Source organism: Triturus cristatus, chromosome 12, assembly GCF_964204655.1.
Source record: "Triturus cristatus chromosome 12, aTriCri1.1, whole genome shotgun sequence".
NCBI classification, from domain to species: Eukaryota; Metazoa; Chordata; class Amphibia; order Caudata; family Salamandridae; genus Triturus; species Triturus cristatus.
Window position 1 is genome coordinate 78,741,372 of NC_140595.1, and position 20,582 is coordinate 78,761,953.

Here is a 20,582-nt window from a genome sequence, read left to right on the forward strand (position 1 = left end):
CGCCCCCCCCCTACAGCAAGTCGTTGAAACCACTGGTGTTGTAATGGTCTGCGATGTAACAACGCGTCGTTGTAATGGCATGCGTTCTATACACATGCGTTGTAACGTGGCATATTCGCTGCCGATGTTTCACACAGTTTACAGCCTTATGTACCAGAATCATTGCCAAATGCTTCACTTAAAATTTTGTGGTTTCTTGCACCTATCCTTTTATAAATAATAGCTCCATCTTTTACACGCAGTCACAATACTGACGCAAATTGGATCACTTGAAGACTTTTCTTTGATTCAAATGTTTTCACCACAGAAAATGTTTGCAGCATCTAGGTCTAAATGCCCATAGGCCCAAAGACCCATTTCCATAAGGAAACCTCCACTTCTCCATCAAAAAAACATCCTGGCAGCTGTCATGATGAGGTTGAAAATGTATTCTTCACTCCAGGCACCTATACAAAATATGGTACAGGCTTGTCCACATGCTCCACACTAAAACTGTGCCTTCTCAAGGCTCAAACTATTGTATCTTTCTTGACTCCGTTCTGTTGGGGCGTGTTTGCATTCCATGTGGCCCCTTTTGCATCAATCTGCACTGGTGTCAATTGAAAACCGAGGCACCTCAAGAGACTAAACCATTTGCTGATGTACTTAGCGCCTAAAGAGGACGATATTCCTCGCCAATCCAAGATTTAATCAACCACTTGACGTTTAACTCCTTGAGGCCTGGTCAACTGTGTCGGTTTCTCAGTCTTTCAGTTGTACATTCATGTGCCTTCATATAATTCATTTTGTTGTTTTTCCTGCTCTCCGTCTCAGTATTGCGTGACATATAAGTGCTCTAGAAATAGACCTGGCCCCATCTTCGTATAAGGTAAAAGGCTGGCATTGTCCTTTTCTTTGCGTTTAGTCAGTATGATGCGCAGCCAGTTTTGATGTTCTTTACAAACGTGGGAAGAGCGAAGACTGTTTTAAAAGATAGTGCCTTCCAGCCAATGCATGGATTCACTGAGCGTATTAAAAAAATAAAGTAATATAGTCAAGGTGAGACTCCTGCAAACAGGTAGTTGGAGTGAGGCAGCACACTTGGCTCACATCTTATCTGACACCAGATATTCAGGACTGTCTTTAACCAACCTTTTGATAGAAAGTGTATTTCCTCCCACCATTGAGTAGCTGATTCAATAGAAGTGTAGTGCTCTTTTGATTGTGCCTGGTACCTTAAGGCATGGATAGGTTTTCTGAGTTCCTTTTGCCTGTAATAAAATGTGGGGGTAAGTGGCCGACCGTAACTCTTACACCAAGTGCAATGCTTGTGACCTCCTAATATTTATACTTTTAAATAACAGCTTCTGAAAGTGAGATGTGATTAAACCGCAAAACCTAATCAAAGCAATTGATAATTATATGGTTATTTAGAAAGCCCGTTTTCCGATTCCTCTAGGTTGTCTGCGTCTCTGGCCCACTGGAGCTAGACCTTTCAGTGCTGGGACACTTCTGCTGAAGTAACTATGCGCTATATAAATCTCATTATTATTGTTATTATTATATTCATAGTTATCTCTGTTAGCGTGGTAAGGGTAATGTGATATATAATCTCACCGATAAGATGATTTACAACATTTGTCATTTCATCTGTTTTGTTAAGGGTGGGGTCATGGGCATTGCATTTGTTGTGCTATTTATGGTTTGCGTGACTCTTGTACAAGTTAGGGATTGCAATCCTAACCATTGCTCGCAAATTTCAGTGTTTGGTTTTAATTCGTAATCTTAGCTGCAAAGGAATTATTTATTTTAATTTCTTTTATAGGCGGATGTCTTTTTTATATATATATATATATAATATGTTTAGGATCCATACTATTTAGGATGAATCAAGTGTCTTATCTAGTAATTGCCACATACTGTGCAGACTAATGTACAAAAATATTTATTATACCTATTTAAACAACCTATTAAAATCCTAAAAAGTATTTTTAGCTTTTGAAAATTGTACTTCACAATATGCAATCACAAATCATGAGTCCATTTGTAAACCGCTCAAATGCCCCTTTCCGTATTAATAATTAGGAAGAAGACGAAATTCTGAATTCAATCTTACAGATGATGTGTGTTTCTCAATCAAAGAAGTCTAAAATAAAGAACCAATACGAAAATCGTTTTGCAGAAGAGAAAACCGGAAAGAGATGCTCTATCTCTATTACTGTCCTTCATCCATTCACTTAGGGAAAAGCTACATTTATCTGAAGTGTAAGTTGTTATTCTGGCCCAGGCCCTGGAGGTGATCTACAAAGCACGTGAGCGAGAGGAGCTAAGTGAGCAAGGGCGGGAATGAGTCGGGGAGTGGGCAGCCTTGAGGTCCCTGGATTTTCATTGAACACCAGAGCCCCGGTATTGGGTTTTCACGCTCTTAAAGAGCCATGTACCTGTTTCTTTGATCCTGAATGTCTGACCGTCGCATTTGGTATGTATAACTGAAGGATTAGGAGAACACTATTTACTAACGCAAGCAACTTTTACTTTATACTTGATCCTGCAGTCTTGATCTTGTGATCAAAAAGATTCTGATCTGATCAACCAGTGCTTATCTCTGTAGGTCAACTTATTTTAATGCGGTGTGCTAGTTATGCAAGCCCTCCTCCAGCTGAAAACAAGGTTTATTTCTTATTTTTCAAATATATGTTGTTTTTAATTTGGACTTAATAAATTGCCCGACATTTTTATTTAAGTATCCCCTGTTTCTTGGCTTCATGCAAAGTTTGTAGACCGGGCGATCTTGGGATTCTGTAGAATGAGGAAAGATTTGTGTACTTGACTGAGTGAAACAAATTGAGTTGCCATATCTTGTGCTCTTGCATGTCACCACCACATGACTTTTGCTTCATATTTTAGTTTTTAATAGAAATGTTGTCGACAAAGGGCACCCCAGTGATTTGGTGGTTTAGCACTATATTGCCTTTTTTTTAAATTTATTTTTCCCACTGATGGATGCGGCAAATAACGAACACTGTCTATGGCTTCAGTGGTGACTGCCATCCTATCTTTCAGGCTCCTTGAAGCTGGTATTGTAGCATCCGTTGTGGTTCCGTCTGCCCATCTTTCCAAACCCCTAAGATGCAGTCTCTTTTTGCAATTGCAGACCGTGAACTACCTGAAAAATGCCCACTTTGAGGTTGGAATGAAGAATAACGTGAAGTGGGAATTGAACAAGGAGATCGTCTGCCGCCAGTTCCTCACAAATGTGAGTATCGGTGTCCCTCTCTGCTCCTTCATCCAGTGTAGAGGTCTTTAAACTGTGGGGCGCGCCCCCCTGGGTGACCGTGGCTATGTTCCTAGGGGGGTGCCAATACCTTTGTAAATATTTGTAAATGAAGATGGCCTGGAAGTGCGACTTTCTTTATTTATCGCCTTTCCAGGCCGTTTTCATTTACATCCAACTGGTAAAGGGCATTTAAAAGTATAAAAATCGTTATTCTTGGCACCATGGTGGCGGGGTCAAAGACGTGGCTAAAAAGAAAAGAATGTTTTCTATAAATGTATATATATTTTTTTCACGTTTATCCAGCTGCATATAAAATACTCATGCCATAAACAAAAAATACATGCAAATCGAAATAATCTTTGGGAACTCTTTCTTTAATGTTGTCAAACCTCAATTCATTAATGCGATCACAATAGCTGTCTGTGAAACCAGAGAGTCACACAATTGAATCCTTCAATGTGGAATCCTGACTTGTGAATTTATTATGCTATGAAGTCCCAGCCTGTAACACAAAGCACTGTGAATATGCAAGTCATTATTTAAAGAAATTGCATTATACACTGTAGAAGCAAGGCTGCTGGAATTATGTGGTGGGAAGGATGAAATTATGTCTCAGGGTTGACTAAATTATGCGCTGAAAAAAAACCATGCAGCTTAATGCATTACTTTTTGTGATAGTGTTGCTCCATTATTTTTTCAATTTTACTCCTGCTAACACTGTGTGGGCGAATGTTTCACCTCATTAGTGCCAGAGTAACACCTACGCCAGAGTAACACCTACATTAAGCAACAGAAAGGTGACCGTCGTCAACCTTTGCGATGGGCCTCCCACAGCATGGCAAAATGTGTTTTTGCCTTTTTAGTAACTTTTGATCCGTTAGAGCTGGAAACACATTTTTGTTTTTTAAAATCTGTGAAATGTGCAGCAGATGGTGGATTATGTGGCATGTGGATTTTAAATGGCCATCACTACCATTAGTATTACTAGCAAATTGGTGGATGGGACCCCCTTTTTAGGTCTCGCCTTGCTATCGCGTAAGCCATCGCAAAGCGAGACTATAGGGGCTTTTAAAAGTGCTCCCAAAAAGCGGATTGCATGGCTAGCACGCGCACAATCACGCGCATCGTGCCGCCATGCAATCCGCTTTTTGGGAGCACTTCAAAGGGTTCGCTCCCCCGCCTGGAATGCGCTCCCCCGCCCCAAAGCACGCGCGCGCCACGCTCTGCCGGGCTTGTCTTGTTTTTGCTTGTGGACTTTTCTTTCACAACTTTCTCTTAACTCATGGCAGATGCTTCCCGAGCACTTCGAGCCCTAAATTGTCAGTTTAGAAGACTTGTTCCTGACAGTTTGTTACAGATCGGGTAATAACAGGCTTGTTTTGAGAGTGAATATTTATGCACTAAAAGCAACTCGCTTCACCCTGCACACCACAGCTGGAACTCACCATGCTTGCACGTCCTGTTTGGATGACCTGGTGAATGGGCTAACACTCGGCAGAATAGAACTAATTTCAAATGCCTACATGAACGGGGCAAAACATTTTTAAAACTAACATAACCCCCGTTTCTTACTTAAATAAAACAAAGGCAGAATGGTCTGCAGTTCTTTTTTTGGTATGAAATTGCACAACTTGCTCCAAATCAGCTTTACCCGCAACGTAGTGATTACTAGTGGTAGAAATGGTAGTAGCTGCTATGGGGTATCTTTCGCAAAACTGAACGCTCAAATGCAATTTCCACAGTTTAGTTCACAAGAGAGCAGAGGGAGGGGGGAAGGGTGAACCGAGATCAGGGGGCATTACTTTTGTTTGGTGCAGTCATCGTTGTCCCTCTTCCATTTCTCGTTCCGAGTCACTGCCTTTTAATTGTATGTAAATATTAGTTTATAGTCACCTCCCCCCAGATGTTGTGCTTTCTGTCTTGCTGATTTTTCCGAGCACGTTTAAGAGAAGTTAGTTGAGACTTCGATGCTAAAACCGATCTTCTGGCGAGTTGCATTACCCAGTCGTGGGTTCCAAGTTTCATTTATGTTTATACGCGTGGCTTCGTTTATCCAAGCAGTCTCCAGATTGGAAGAGGCTCGCATTCCCCACCAGCTCAAGCCGCAGCACATCCATGGCTAATAATAGTGGGTTTTTCATTTGGCAGAGCACACGAGCAGCAAAAAATTCGCATGTGGATTACCCTAATAGAACATCATGAAAACATTCCACAATTGATTGAAATCCCCATGGGTTGCAGGTGGCATTTTTCAGACCACCCCTCGACTGTCTAGCAAATAAAATACATAAACTAGAAACAAAAGACAAGCTCCCTTTCTAATCTGCAAAAAGCATATAACAAATAAACCACTACAAAAAAAGACACGCAGCCTTTCATCCGTATATCCGCACATAGGTTGTCCTTTAAATGAAGGGGTAATAAAATACAACAACCTTTTGTTTGTGCCTCTGCTGTAGCAAAATTTAAGTGTGCTATTTTTTTGTCTCTGCTGCACGTTAACATTTTACTTTTTTAAATATAACCTATACAAAAAGAACACAGCATAAGGCTTAATAGCAATACCAAACCTATTTACTACTTGAAAACAAGGTTTCTCCCGCGGTGGGAAGCTTCCCATCCTGTGATTAAGGGCATTTCACTGAATCTTTACATTCTGAAAACAGACACAGATGCAAGTCACGAGCGATGGCGATCTTTAGAGCTATGCCAGTGTTCACTTTGAAAGCGCATTGTTTACACATTACACAAGCATTGGCATAGCCAATAGGTCTTGCATTTTTAGGTCTCGCCTGAGCCAGCGCTTTAGCAAGAGCTTTTGTAAAAGGGGGATTTGGAAGTGCAAACCAGTGCTTTCAGGCCGCCAACTACAGTGCATGTGCGCTGGGCGCGCGCACCATTTGGCAGCTTGCCTGATAATTTTGCGGCTGCTTTGATCTTCTCCGTGAGCCGCGCGGCCACTGAGAACATCAAAGCGGCCGCGAAAGTGCACACCATTTGCCTCCCCCTCCTGCCATGTTTATTTTGAACTGCCTCATGCAATTAATTACAAAAGAACATGGCAGCAATCATCTCTGGTTAAACTTTTGGCGGAGCGGGATATAATCTACTTCGTGGTTGTCACCGCTTTACCACTTTGCCATTCTCTGAGACCTCGAATGTACATTAGGCGTTTATTAAAAAAACATGGCAGTCAATCGTATCTGGTAACAATTCTGGCCGAGCGGGTAATACTAACGGCTACTAAAATAAGAGCACATGTCCTTCGGTGGCATCTAACGCGGCTTTCACTCGCAAAGTAAAACCACAGTTCCCGTCATGCTGTGCTGCCATCAGGAAACTGTGCACACTTCGCAAGGAGCCAGGACTGGGACCAGGTAGGACTGTTACTTAATACTATCATACCCTGCTTGTGCTGTTCTTTTTTTTTTTTTTTTTTTTGGGAGGGATGAGGAGGTGGCAATGGGCTTGTTTGTGTTTATTTAGACTTTAAAATGTATTCATAATGTCCCGGTCGCGTTGTCATGCGTGCGTGCAAAGTCCTGCAAGCCGTATCCAGTTCCTCGCACGCTCTACTGTGAACGTGGAGGTTTCTCCTCATGTAAGTGCCATAAGAAACAGTGCTCCCAGCCGGTTGGAGAGAAAATATTTTTCAATTTTTCTTTACGCGTTGCATCTTCCCCCGATCTTGCATCTCTCCTGCCCCATCCCATGTCGTCTTCCTCAGTATTGTTTATTTAACGGGCTGCAGACAGGACGGAAGTCACGGAACATGCATGAGGCAATTATTTAATAAACAAGGTGGCAGGCAATCCTCTCTGGTTACCCGTCCTTTCATTATGCCTCGATCGTTTCGTCTCTTCTGCTCCTTCTCCTGTCGTCTTACTCACCATTGTTAATTTATATAACATAATACTTGTATGTGACCTTTTACTTAGTGCTGTTTTTTAGCAGAAAATAGAGCCAAATCTCATTGCAATTGGATTCGAACTATAATGTCCAGATTTTAAGGTCTGCATCTACTCTCCATTCTCCCTAAGCAAAGCAATAAAAAATGACACTTCAATGCAAGTAAGGGTATCGCAACTCATTCGATTCTACCTGCCAGCCTGCCCTCTCCACTTTATATTTGCATCTGCTCACTATACTGGTTCTGTTCTCTGCCTTCACCAAACAACGCCTTAATTATTATACTAGAGTGGCATTAAGAGTACTAGAATCTGCTCATTTCCAGTTCCCGTCGTTATATTTCAGTCTACTGGCTTTGCTGGTCCTGCTAGTTATTGTAGGCCTCTGTTGCTTTTGTGAACTCGTGTGTGATATATCATGTTTTGTGAATAGTAGGCATGCTTCGATTATTCCCCCCTGTGTGTGGCCTTTTGTTGTGTTTGTGCTTTGACTTTACAACAATGTGTTGCAAGTTTAGTTTTCTGCCGGGGCTACATATAGCATCACTGCATTTCATACGCAACTCTGGTGCTGGCTTCCTGCTTAAGAGTAGAACTGAAGTATGGGCAAATAAAGTACACAAGTCGGGTGTTATGTTGTGTGTGTTTCCTCTGAACTGATTGAGAAATGCCTCTTGCCGGTACTTCTGCTTTATGGACGTTGTTGTGGACTCATAACAAAACTTGCGGAGATATATTGCTAATGAACTCTTTGCTTTTGGGTTAAATGTGCGACCCACTAGAAAGGTTTGGAGGCTAATGTCCAGTTTTTATAGTTTCTAATACTTTGCGTTAACCCACATCTCGACACTTCAGAAATGGAAAAAGTGTAGCACAGAGAGATGACACATTTTGTTAAGAGGACCACAATTTTGGCACGGAAGCGAAGATTAGAATTGTGGTCTGCTGCTTCCAGAACGGACAACGGAGCCGTCATTTCTCTTTTACTGTTGCCCAAGTGTGTGGCAGTTGGTCTTCTGTGTCATGAAGTGACAGAATGATCTACGAAGGGAAACAAATCTTGGTAGGACATACCTCGCTCATGGAACACATTGTAATTTGTAATTAAATAATTTGCCCTTCTTGCGCCCTGTGTTTGCGATCTGACGCTGGCTTTCTCTGTGCCTTTTTTGGAAGAGATGAACAACGCAGGCAGCGAGGATTGGAGACCACTAGCCTGCCTCAATGGCATTTAGCAAATCGTTCCCACTATTCAGTGGTAAGTGTGTACCTAGCCCTCTCTGAAGACCTGTCATTTAGTCACGCTCATTAGCTTGAGCCAGTGTTGGTAAACCTCTTGAGAGGGTGCACTTTGAGGGAAGCAGCTTATCCCAGCAGGTACTTAACTTTGGCACACATTGCTTTGCAAAGGCAAAACACGACTCGTCTATACAGGTATTAAAAGCCAACCTAAAAAAAGCTTCTGATACATGGAATATCACCAGATGCCTAATAATCTCCTCTCTGTAAGGTTCCAGTTCTGTTCTCCCCACACGTCTCTCTCCCCCCCTCTGCATATTGAAGTAGATTGCTCTGGTTTATGTTGTGCAAAATTAATCGAATATGTCCCACTTTGGTGTGGTGGCTTTGTGAGCAGTCACTGGACTGCTAAACCAGTTGACCCACAGTGACCACCAAACAGGCTTCACTTAGAATTGGAAACAGTGTGTGCCTCATGCCCTTCTCAAGCCTGCATATTTGCAAGCCTTCTAACACCATGCTGTTTTATGTTGTCACCATGGCCCCCCTTTCTCTTCAGACTATCTTGTCTTATATCTGTCTCTCCTCTCCTCAAACACTACCTCATTAATCCAGATCTGCATCTACCGCTCTCCCCCTCCCTCACGTTTATTTAATTGATGTCCCCATGTCCCTCCTTTTTCCTCTAACCTTGCCCTCTGCCACTACATCTCGCGGTGCACTGCGCCCATGTGCTGTGGAGTGAGTTTAATAACCCTAGTAACTGGGACAGTCGGGGGTTGGCCTTTACAAATAAGCATTTGCAATGCAATAGGTCTTGCATTACTGAATGTTTGAGCTATTGGTGTTGCATTATTATTTGCAATGCCAATAGCTCAAACTTTATTGCATTGCAAATGCTTGTTTTCCCTTGTTAGCATTAGGGCCTAAGTTACCCTTGCTGAGCAGGCGAACAGGTCCAAAGCAACAGTCGGCAAGATGTGGGATTTACTTTTGTTTCCTTTTTAATTTTTTTTTTTTTTTTTTATCACACAAAGGGGCAAATAACCTACTTTGGACCTTATGTGTAGGAGTGATGGGCCAGTGGAGAGAGTGGGCAGAGTAGTTGATATCATTCGGACCACAAATGCAGTGGCATGGGGCCCGGGGGGGGGGGTGAGGCATAAAAATAAACCCCAATTAGTATTTTTTACTATCTTTTCTTCCTTACATTGGGGTACATTGCACCACTGTTGTGCCTGTATGGCTTTGAGCCTTAGACCAATGGCCCAAGAGAAGGGAAAATTGAATCGGGGAGATGCATTATCTTAGGACTCAGAGAGATGAAAGAGCGGGGGAAAAGGGCATGGTGGAGGCCCTTTCTCTCAATATGGGGCAGATAAGACCACCACTTCGCAACACAGTCCATCTCATTACTGAATCGGGTGCAGTGGCACTCTGGCCCAGTAGGGAGAGGCCCACGGCATAACCATTGACGCCCTTCCTTTATAAAAGAGGATCGGAGGCTAACTTTTCTTCCTAACGTTTGAGGTGAGGGCACCCTTGCTGCATGGTGGTGGGTAACATACTGGAGCTCATCTTATGATGAAAGGGACAGAGAATCTGTTCCAAGATGGGAGTGATGGTCATGCATGGTTGGGAAGGCGTGAAAGAGGCAGAGGACACCGTCTGCTACTCAGGGCTGCAGTTATCATTAGTGCAACAGGTGCAGTTCTATTGGGTCTTAGGAGTAAGAGGGGCTCACAACACCCCAATTATCAGGAGTCATGTTATTACGTGATATATTTGCTCTTTTATAAGGGTCACATTTAGTGTGCATTATCAGCTACAGAAAAAGTGCTCCTGAAATGGTAGTCCCACCCCCTGCACTCGGACAGGATCTTTCCGCTCACCCAAGTACTGCCATAAAGTTTTGGAGGGCGGCCTGACTTGAAAACATTTTGCGCAGGGGGGCTCACAGCAAGAAAGTTTGAAGATCTCTGTTCTAGTGTATGTGTTTGCATTGGTGTCAAAGCCTTAGATGTAACAGATGACTACACAAATGACATATTTAGATATATATTTTGATGCCCAACATACACGACTCTGTTCCTGTCCTCTTAAACCATACAAGTCGGGACGCGTTGCTCAATATTGAGATTATAAGACGCAGTCCCTCGTCCCTGTTACAGTATCAGCTTCTATTTCTTCAGTGCTGACCTCTGTCAGCAAACAGCTGCTGCGTAGAGCTTATTGACATTTCAAAGAGGAATCAAAACACTCAAGTCTCCATCCAAAAGTGCCCCATTTCTCTCTGTGGAATGCTTATTAAAAACCAAGCTCGCATTCTAATTAAAAACAAACTTGAAATTCTAATTAACTATTGTTGGCTATGGATTACAGTAAAGTGGAACGCATCGCCCGCTGAAATGCCAAGTTAAAATACCACCCAGCTTCTTATCCATACGTGATCTGCATACGTTTCCTGTTCTCTATCTCACAGTTATCTAAGTTTGCACTAGAAATTAACAGCACTTGCAGAGCTAGTGTGCAGCTTTGGTGAGTTTTCTTCTGATCCTACCCAGTTGTCTCTAATTCATGCTTATTATGCATTATAGTTAAAAAGATGCACTATCAAACCATTAAAGCTAAATAGGAAAATACATTCTTGCATAAACTGCTGTAGTGTTGAGAACTGGATCTTACAGCGACGGCTTTCCCATTTTCTTCTTTGGAAGCCAGGAACATATGTGTCTCCTGGGAACATTATTTCCTTCCCTGAGGACTGCTCCATTGGCATCTTCTGATCTCTTTGATCATCCAGGTGGCATTTAAATGTAAAACAGTGTTTTATTTATCTTCCCCCTACGTCTTGTTTGGTTACGTTAGAAGGATGGGTGTTTTCGCTTTCTCAATAAAAATAGTAAAACTATAAACTTCTGGACTGCTATGGCTTCTTTGAATTTCTGGAGGGCAGGAATTCTAAACCCGTAACATTTTTCTTGCATGGTTTTCAATTTCATAGAACGCATCACCTAAGAAAGATAGTTCACAGAAGATTAAGAAAAGTAGTGGCGGCTAGGTCCATGTTTCTACTAGTCCTAGTTCCTCCCTTTTCAAGCTTTGGATTTTGACTGTCTGCAAAGGCTCAATGGGTGGCATAAGGCGCATGTGGTTTTGTCTGAAGTAATGCCGAATATTGGTTGGTTGGAAGAAGCACAAGGACTCTGTTAAGTCTTTGTGGGACCTGGTATTCAATGCTCTCCCTTTTGTTGTAGCTTGGAGTCGTCGTGCCTCCACATGCACTGACCCTGCCAGAGGAGCCAATAACAAGATGGGGCGAGTACTGGTGTGAAGTAACGGTGAGTATTAATGCTGCTGCATGGCTACTGGATGAGGTAGGCAGATAAGGGATAGGGTAGGGCGATTTCTGATCTACGAGCAAAAACACGAGTGTGCAGTGGAACCAGCTGTTTCATGTCCTCCCTCTGCCCTGATCCATGCAGATCAATAGACTGGGTGAGGCACAAACTGTTGCGCTGTAGCAGTATTTGTCACTTGATATGTTCTTGCCCCATTGGCCAGTTGTCAGGTTATGATGGAGCTGGTATGGGAGAGTCCGTTTTCTCTGGGACGCTAGTGAACAGCTATCATGATGATGCTGGAGCTCGTTTGATTTGGAAAAAGTGTCCATGTGCTCCAATCTGGTGAATATCTGTCCAAGTGGTCTATAGTTCGTATAAAGTTGGCTAACATGTGCTGCAATCTTGTCAGTCTGGTGGAATGCTGGAGCTGGCTTTAACCTAGATAGTTTTTCTGCAGCCTTGATTCCTTGCCCAGTGTGCTTGGTATGATGGCAGTGGTGTTAGGGCTGCTGTGAAGTAGTAGTCATTGTTGTGCATGATTTATTGTTTGCTGTATTCTTTCTTGCACCTTGTAAATAAAATGTCCTTACCAGTCCTCCACTTGTGGTCGGTGTTGCGATGGCGCCCTCTGGGGTAGGTGTGCCATGGATCTCCAATCTACTCGAGGATGCAACAACGTCCTTGGCCAGTGCCATCTTGTTCCTCTGCGCGTGTCAGATCTTGACAGTGCACAGGATTGAGATGAGTCTCTCTGCATTTGTGCGTACTTGAACGGTACAAGCAGGGGAGATATTACAGTAGGCACCCGGAATAAAGTTAGTTATACTACAAGAGACACAGGATTTCAGCTGATTATTGGATCGTACATTTGCTTATGAAAATGTTATTGTTTTTATCTTGCTAATCCAAATGACCGAATCCTTCAATGATGTTGTGTCCTATTATTTTCACTATAAAATGAGTTCCGTTAACAAGTCCAGTCACGGGGCGTGGCCGGGATGTGCACGGAGCCAGGTGAGTGAAACAGAGCTCTGGTGCAGCCGACCTGAGGAGACACTTCTCCTGCAGAGACTTGTAGCCAGAGGTGCCCGGGAGCTAGTAGTGGAGCCGGAGACGTCCAGGGACTTGCGCCAGCATTACAGAGGCCCCAGGTACAGATGGTTCGGCCTCGCATTAATCCGGGCAAACAGGGCGCCGCAGCAGTGATCTTGGGGATAGGCATTGGCTCTGAGCTCTGAGGGATCCGCGGCTGCAGCGGGAGCCCCAGACGAACGCACACAGTTCCCCAACACTCCAAGAGGCACTGTTAAGGAATCAGTCGGACCCTGGACTTGGCGTTCTGCCCCCAAGTGGCAGGAGGTATTGCTATTAAAAAGTACTGTGGGACCTGGGGCTGTGGTGGTGAGTTGTGGCCACAAGGAGCCAGTGGACACTGCGGGGGCCCAAGAGGCGATACAAGAGGGAGCCACCCCCCTTGGTGAACATACTTGGAGGTCCAGAGGGGCCTCTGATTAGAAATCTGGTCCACCCTGAATGTGTCCACCGGTTCCACGGCCAGTGGAGGGGACATAGGCCCCTGTGGAGCCAAGGGCACGGTAGCCCTGGTCTGCTGGCCCCATGGTGAGTGAGGAGTGGAGTGTGGTTCCCTGTGGTGAGGGCTAGGGTGCCTCGCCGGAGGCTGGTGTGTACCCTCTGCTGCGTTTTTTTTTCCCCCCCTCCCTTCGAGGCGGTGGCCTGGGAGCCAGCTGCCGCCTGAAGGGTTTGGGGGCTGGGGAGGGGACTGTGGTGTATCGGCTGTGGGGCAGACCCGACCAGCCAACTGCAGCAGCAGCGGAAAACTGAGCCGCTGTCAACGATGGAACGAGCGTGCTGGAGGAGATCCTGGGCCAACCTTGCTGTGTTTGTGTTTGTCAGCCAGAGGGTGTCTGCTGGTATCTTCGTGGACTAGAGGGCTAAACCCCTGCATTGAGGTTGGGTCGTACCAAGGGGAGAAGTCAGTACTGCTGGGGACCCCTGTGGACTAGCTGGAAAATGTTTAGAGGGCCACACAGCGAGAATCTTTGCTGCCATCCATGATACCAGATCCACTCTGGAGAAAAACAAATATGAAGTAGGGCTATTGCAGGCAGACCACAAAAAGCTGGCGGGGAGGGTGGGCATCGCAGAACGGTACCTCGAGCAGCTGATGCTGACTTTCGTGGGAACCAGGGACCGCCTTAAAAAGCTTGAGGTGGCAAGCGTGGGTATGGCAGTGAAAATGGATGACACGGAGGACTATTCCCGCAGCAACATCCGGATATGGAGGAGAGTGGGGGGAGGGGTCCCAGGACAGACAGATGGCCCGTCGCCTGGTTCCTCCGCCACCAGGGCCATATCCGTGAGGAATTGTTGTGCAGCTCCTCCATTTCAGGAACTGGTACAGCATTCTGCAACTTGCACATATCCATGGCCTTTGGCATTTGGGGGGGGGGGGGGGGGGGGGGTACTGTAAACATCTACCCAGACTATATGGCTAAGGTGCAGAAACAGCTAGAATTGTTTCTGGAATTGAAGCGGTAGTTGCTGCATTTCAATGTCAAGTTCTCTCTAATGTTCCCCGCAAAGTTGCGCATCACAGATAGGGAGGGTAGCGAGAAGAGGTTACTACTGGTGGCAACTCCTATGATGGCGGATTTGGTGCACTGAGGGACTGACGAGACTCCCAGTACTTACCCAGGGGCATTTTGGATCATTCCCCGATGCTCACAGTTTGTTTGGGGCCGGGGAGAGGTTGATGGACTGGGTGGACCCTGGACCTGTAGGAGCTCACAGTTTGGGACACTTAGCGGTTTTTGTCCGAAGCTACTATGGCCTATTTTGTAGAAAAGCGGGAGTTGTGGGTTCCAGGGTAGTCCTATGGGGGGCATATAATGCGGTGATCCAGAGTCAATTAATCTCGCATTTGGTGGGGAAGAAGTTTGATAGAGGTGAGGAGTGCAAGGACCTCGAGGCAAGATTGGTCCAGATAGAGGTAGTCCTTGTATGTGATCCAACCCCAAATTTTGCAATCACTATTGAGCAGCTGATAGAGAACTATAGATGTGCAGCAGTGAGAGGCCCGGGCCAGATTTTAGGCACAGCAGGGGAGGGTGTTTGAATTTGGTGCTAAAGCAGGGAAACTCCTGGCAACTGGCTAAGCAGGATGAAGGGCAGAGATAGATCCAGGGGAGAGACGGGATGGTGGTGGAGACTCTGGAGGGTATAGCGAATGTCCTGGCAGCCCATCTTTGGGAGGTCTATAGGCTGTCTCACCAGAGGGGTTGCTTGAGTTCATCCAGGGCCACCTGATGCCGGTTCTGGGGGATGAGGAGAAGGACAATCTAGAAACAGAGTTCACAGATTCTGAGATAGCAGAAGCTTTTGCCCATATGATGGAGAGGAGGGCTCTGGGACCCAACAGCCTGCCCCCGAGTTCTTTATTTATTTTCTGATGTAGGTGTTACCTCAACTGGGGGAAATGTTTCAAGGCGCCAGAGAGGTGAGGCGCTACCGAAGGATTTTCTGCGGGCTGTAATTGTGGCCTTCTACAAAGAGGGCTAGCCACGGGTGGATTGCACTGCCTGCCGTCCTATCTCTTTGCTCAATGTGGAGGGAGAGGTGTTGGCATGGGTACTGGCAGCACCTATGATGAATGTGGTGGAGTCTTTGGTGTCTGTGGACCACTCTGGCTTTATGCCCCATTGAGCGATCCACCACAATCTCCAACTACTGTTTGGGTGCTTTGGGCTCAGGGGCCGGATTTGGGAACTGGCAGTCCTCCTCCCGTTTGATGCCAAAAAGGCGTTTGACTCGGTGGAATGGGCGTACTTGCGGGCTGTCATGAGGAAGGTGGGCTTTGGCTTCTCCCTTATGGGGTGGCTCCAGTTGCTATACAATCGCCCGGGTGCGGATGAATGGTGTGCTGTGGAAGCAGATCGGAAAAGGGCGTGGTACCAGACAAGGGTGTCTTCTCTTCATTACTATTCCCAGTGGCACTTGAGCCACTTGTGAATTGGTGCGTAGTGATGCTCAAATCTAGACTGTGAGGTGGGACGCAGGATGGGAAGATGCAATATCTCAATATGCTGATGATATCCTTCTATATTTGGTGGACTCGGGCTGTTGTTTCCCGCTCGCATTGGAGATCCAAAATATTTTCAGGATCTACTTGGGGCTCCCAATTAACTGGAGCAAATAGGTTGATTTCTTTTTGTCCAACTGGGCTCCTTCCACAGGATCCCACCGTACGCTGGAAACCCCGGGGTTTCAGATACCTGGGCATTCACGTGACTACTGATGATTTGTTTCTCCGGGAAAATCTGGGGAATATTCTGGAGGCTTACAAGAGAGATGAGGGTCATTGGCGCTCCATCTCGGTTTTAATTGATGGGGGAAGGGCTGCACTCTTCGAAAATTATATCCCTGCCTACATTTTTATGCGCCCTCCAGAACACGTCCTATGCGGTACCAGAAGGGTTCTTCAGACAGGTGGAGGAGGCTACTACAGTCTTGCTGTAGAATGGTAGAGTACCCCAGATCACCCTGATGCCGTTAACTAGGAAGGCGTGGGATGGGGGTATTGCCCTGCCCATCCTGGAATTGTACTACTGGGCAGCACGCTTGGTACTGGCGAATTACTGGTTCTTCTTAGACCAGCAGGACCCCTCCTTGTTGGCAGATAGATGGGTGTTGAGACCGTTGGGCCACCTGTGGTATGTGTATGGCTGAGGGAGACTGCAATTGCTTCCAGTGCCAACCGTCCTAGTGTTGTACATATGACGGAGGGCAGTTCGTCTCTTGGACTGAAATCGGAGGCTCGCTTTGGTGACGCTTCTGTGGGAATCGGAGATGCTGAGTGAACTCGGAGCAATCGAAGGTGATTGGGATATGCTGGGGATTACAGTGGTGGGAGACCTATGAGGACAGGGGACTGATCCCCTTCCCGGAGTTGCAGGCAGAGTATGAAAAGTAGGCGGCCCAATATCTCCAGTACGTGCAGATGTGGTATAATCTGGGGCAGCATGAGGCTCCTTTTGCGGACCTACTGGAGGAGTATCCTCTGGAATTCTGGGTGCTTGTTTCGCCCTTACATGTGCCTGCGATCTCCCAGATCTACACCATGCTGCTGGCCCATAGCTCACCCTCGCTAGATGCCCTTAGAGGCAGGTGTAAGTGAGAAGTGTGGAGTATGATGAGTGGGGAGAAGCGTCCCGCTACCTCAGAGTGGTGGCGATATGGGCGCTACCCGAGAGGTGGGGATACGTGTGCTACCAGAGAGAGGTGGCGATATGGGCAGGCTTCCATCTGGTACGGTTGAAATTGCTGCATAAAGCGTATTACACGATAGAGAGGCTATACATAATGGGGAGAGGAGAGGAGAGACTGCCTTCTTTCTGAAGCGCTGTGGTCCGAGGAGGTACTCTATTGCAAACAGCTTGGGAGTGCCTGCATGTGAGGAGATTTTGGGAGAGTGGCGCAGCTCCTGTCTGGGGTGATGGGGTGACCTTGAAAGTTTGAGAAAATATGATAGCCTTGGAGGACAATCGAGGATGGCCACTAAAGATGGTAGAAGCATGGTTAGGTGAGCAAGGGAATGCTTGGCGCACACCCACCCTCCTCCCATCACCCCCTCCCCCCCACACGGTTAAGGGGTAGATCTGGCGATAAGATATGCTGGACTCCGAGTGGGGGTTGGGCCTGCACTAGGCTGCTTCCAATGTGTACTGTACCGTGGGCTCATGGGGTAATGACGCTGCCCTGTGCTGTTGTCCGTTGAAGCGGTCATCATAGGTTTTGCTAATTAAAGGGGGGGGGGGGGCGACCTTGGGGAAGGACCTGTAATTTCAAAATATACAGTATTAAGATGTCTGCTGTATAACCTGCGTGCGTGTAACAAGAGAGAGAGAGGACTAGGTAGCTAATCCGAGTCCCCGAGGGTTTATATGTGATTAAACAGAGGACTAGCTTAAGTTGACCAAAGTGTTACAGTACTCAAATTAGTTCTGTCACGGGCCCCTTGTTGGTGTATTCATGAAGCCCTCACCCACCAACCTAGTTGGTGGCATGCTTCATCATCGGGCCCACCCAGTGACACCTAGTATGTCCCGGGTGTGCTACGACGCCTGATTACAGCGGAGCTGGTATATTGCTGAGAGTGCAGTCCTCTTTGTTTAATCACATGCTGTATAACCTGGTCATATGCACGCCACGAGGTCGCTGTAACCGCCATTACTGTAATGTTTAACTTTGTGGAAAATCCAATAAAACTGCTGGGAAAAAATCAATCCATTCGCAATTGTTCCTGAATCATTGCTTGATCACTGGACCTGGGAGACTCTCGGCTTCTCCGGTTCCTTGCCACTTGCTGTCCTTCACCTGTGCTGGTTGCCTGACCTGCTAGAAGGTTTTTTCTGACTCCCAGGTTCCCCCTTCTGGCTGAATTATTTTCTGGTGCAGTGCTAGATATTCTGTTCAAACCTGGCATCTAGTACTGCCTCTGGAGATAGGCGGTCATTAAAGTCTATGCAAGCACCGCTCAGAAGACCAGCACCTTGTTAATGTAAAAATGTGCATGCTGTCCCTTTTCTCATGAAATTCTGCAGTTTTTCAAAGATGACTATTTAAAAAAAAAATCGAAATTGTGAAAGTCTGGAGTGTCCCTTGTAGGAGTAGTTATCGAGTGGATTTCTTTGGTGCCCTGCCTATCGGCGAATCGGTTGATGTCCCCATTATCTTTACACTGTGTGCGTTGTTTAGAGTGGCGGCTTCACTGTCTGTAGAATTGCACCCCTTTTGCTCTTGTGGGCACCATCTTGCAGGGATCCGGCTTATCCTAGCTTATTAGTTATTTTCAATTTTCGTGTGTTTTAGCTGAGCATCTCCGTCAATCCCTGCCAGCTGGACCAGGGCGATAATTGTGAAAAGTGACTGCTGGTCACTGATTTAACAATTGACTGATGCCGCTCCCTAATCTCTTCTTTTTTTATTTTAACAATTTTTACTAAAGGTAAAGCACGGAGTCATTACGATATCACATTGTAGTGTCAAATTCATATATTCCTAATCTCTTCTTTAACTGCTGTTTCTACATGTTACTCCAGGTGAACGGAATTGATACGGTCCGGATGCCAATGCACGTAGTGAACTTCGAGAAGCCAAAGACGAAGCGTTACAAACATTGGCTGAAGACACAGGCCGCTGCATCTCAGTCAACCTCAAAGGCGACGGAAGAAACCACAGACCCTTCCAATGCATCCTAGCCTCTTGTAGAGGCCACAATTTGATGATGGACTCTTCGGTCCAAGAGATCATGTGGAAGTCAGATATGCTTTACGTGCAAAACCCAATGTCCCCAAGTTCATATGTGCTAAATCAGCTGTACGTTCAATCCGTCCAATGGAGACACCACAGCAAGCTCCTTGAGATGTGCAGATTGCCTGCTAAGGACATGGAAGGCAGTCTACGAGCACCACTGTACTGTCCAATGAGTCTAGCCTCATAATGTGGAGTCTCCTGGTTGGAAGAAGAGGACAGAATTATCCTCCATGTTGAAGAGCCTGAGGGCATCCACGGTCCGAGGGATCGCAGCGTGAGCCATCCCAGGGGGCTGAAGATGGGACTTCGGGATCATGTATGATTAGAAACTCAACGAGGCTCAGTGCTTAGCCTCTTTCGTCACTGGCCACAGTTGTCGTGGATAAAATAAAATCAATCTGTAATATGCATGTTGTGCAGTTTCTCTTGCATAGTTTGGACGTGTGCAGTTCTGTAGAAGGGGGCAATATATTAGTATTCTGTAGTATGATCCGGTCGCTAGGCAGATTGAGAAACATTCATGTATGCGCTGGCGCTGGGCACTCACTTAAATGGTCAGAATTATGAAGATGGCACATATTTTGGTCCTGTGTGCCTTTTGCACCGAGCTAGTAATCCATTGTTGCTGTTTTAGATCCCCGGGTAATGTGGCATCGAAAGAAACCGAACAATCAAAGAGGGAGCTCGCTGTCATAAAGTCAGAACCAGTACTCCCATTCCATTATGTTAGATGCAATTCATAGTGTTTACGAATTACTCACAAGTATAAAAGTGTTTGTCACCAGTGTGGGCCAGCTAGTGCTTACATTTCCGGGCAGGTTTCTGGGCTCTTGCTTTTCTTTAGCAGAACATAGCAGTTAGATTTGGCTTTGCTTCAAATGCTCCTTGTAGTTTATTAGGTAAAGTTCCACTTTAAAGCATACGGGCGCAGCCCATGGCTGGTCAAGCAAGTGAGTTCAGGAGAAGCCTAAAAATCATGGGGAAGTGAGCACACGGCTGCCAGTGTGGGTGCAGCCGGTGCTTGAGTTTCTGGACATGAGTTTCTGGATTCTTACTTGTCGTGAGGAGGAAGTAACAGGTACATTTCAGGGGGGGGGGCCTGAAATGCTGCTTGTAGTATGTCTGGTAAAGTACCACTATACAGCATGTAGTCATCCCAAGGCTCGTCCTCCAAATAATACCTGGAGAAGTCCAAAAATCGCCACCCCAAACCTTCCAGCTACTTTCTGCGGAAGACTGGCTAGAATCCGGAAACACGTGTCAGTGCATGTCGCAGCCTTGCTAATCCTCTTGCTGTGGCTGTACAGTTATTCGAGCGTCGTCGCCACTCATCATCCCACAGGTCCTGCATCCATCTAACTTAAAGTCCCAGCTGGAGCATGTGAGTCCAAGTCTTCTGGGATGTAGGCTAGAGTGTCAAGCAGAGAGGCACAGCCTTGTGCTTCTTTGATCCTGCACTACTGTGCTCCCTAACCATCTGAAAGTCTTCATTGCGTACAGGGA

At 46.0% G+C, this 20,582-nt stretch overlaps 1 protein-coding gene across 1 annotated transcript in view; it reads left to right on the top strand.

Annotated features, from left to right (window-relative positions):
- MRPL9 (mitochondrial ribosomal protein L9) overlaps positions 1–19,487 on the top strand; it is a 38,772-nt gene extending 19,285 nt beyond the window's left edge. The window contains exons 5-7 of the mRNA XM_085637820.1: positions 3,134–3,235; positions 11,661–11,744; positions 18,866–19,487. Coding sequence (XP_085493946.1) covers positions 3,134–3,235; positions 11,661–11,744; positions 18,866–19,024 — 345 coding nt within the window. The 3' untranslated portion in view covers positions 19,025–19,487. The remainder of the gene's footprint in view (positions 1–3,133; positions 3,236–11,660; positions 11,745–18,865) is intronic.
- Positions 19,488–20,582: the final 1,095 nt, after the last annotated feature.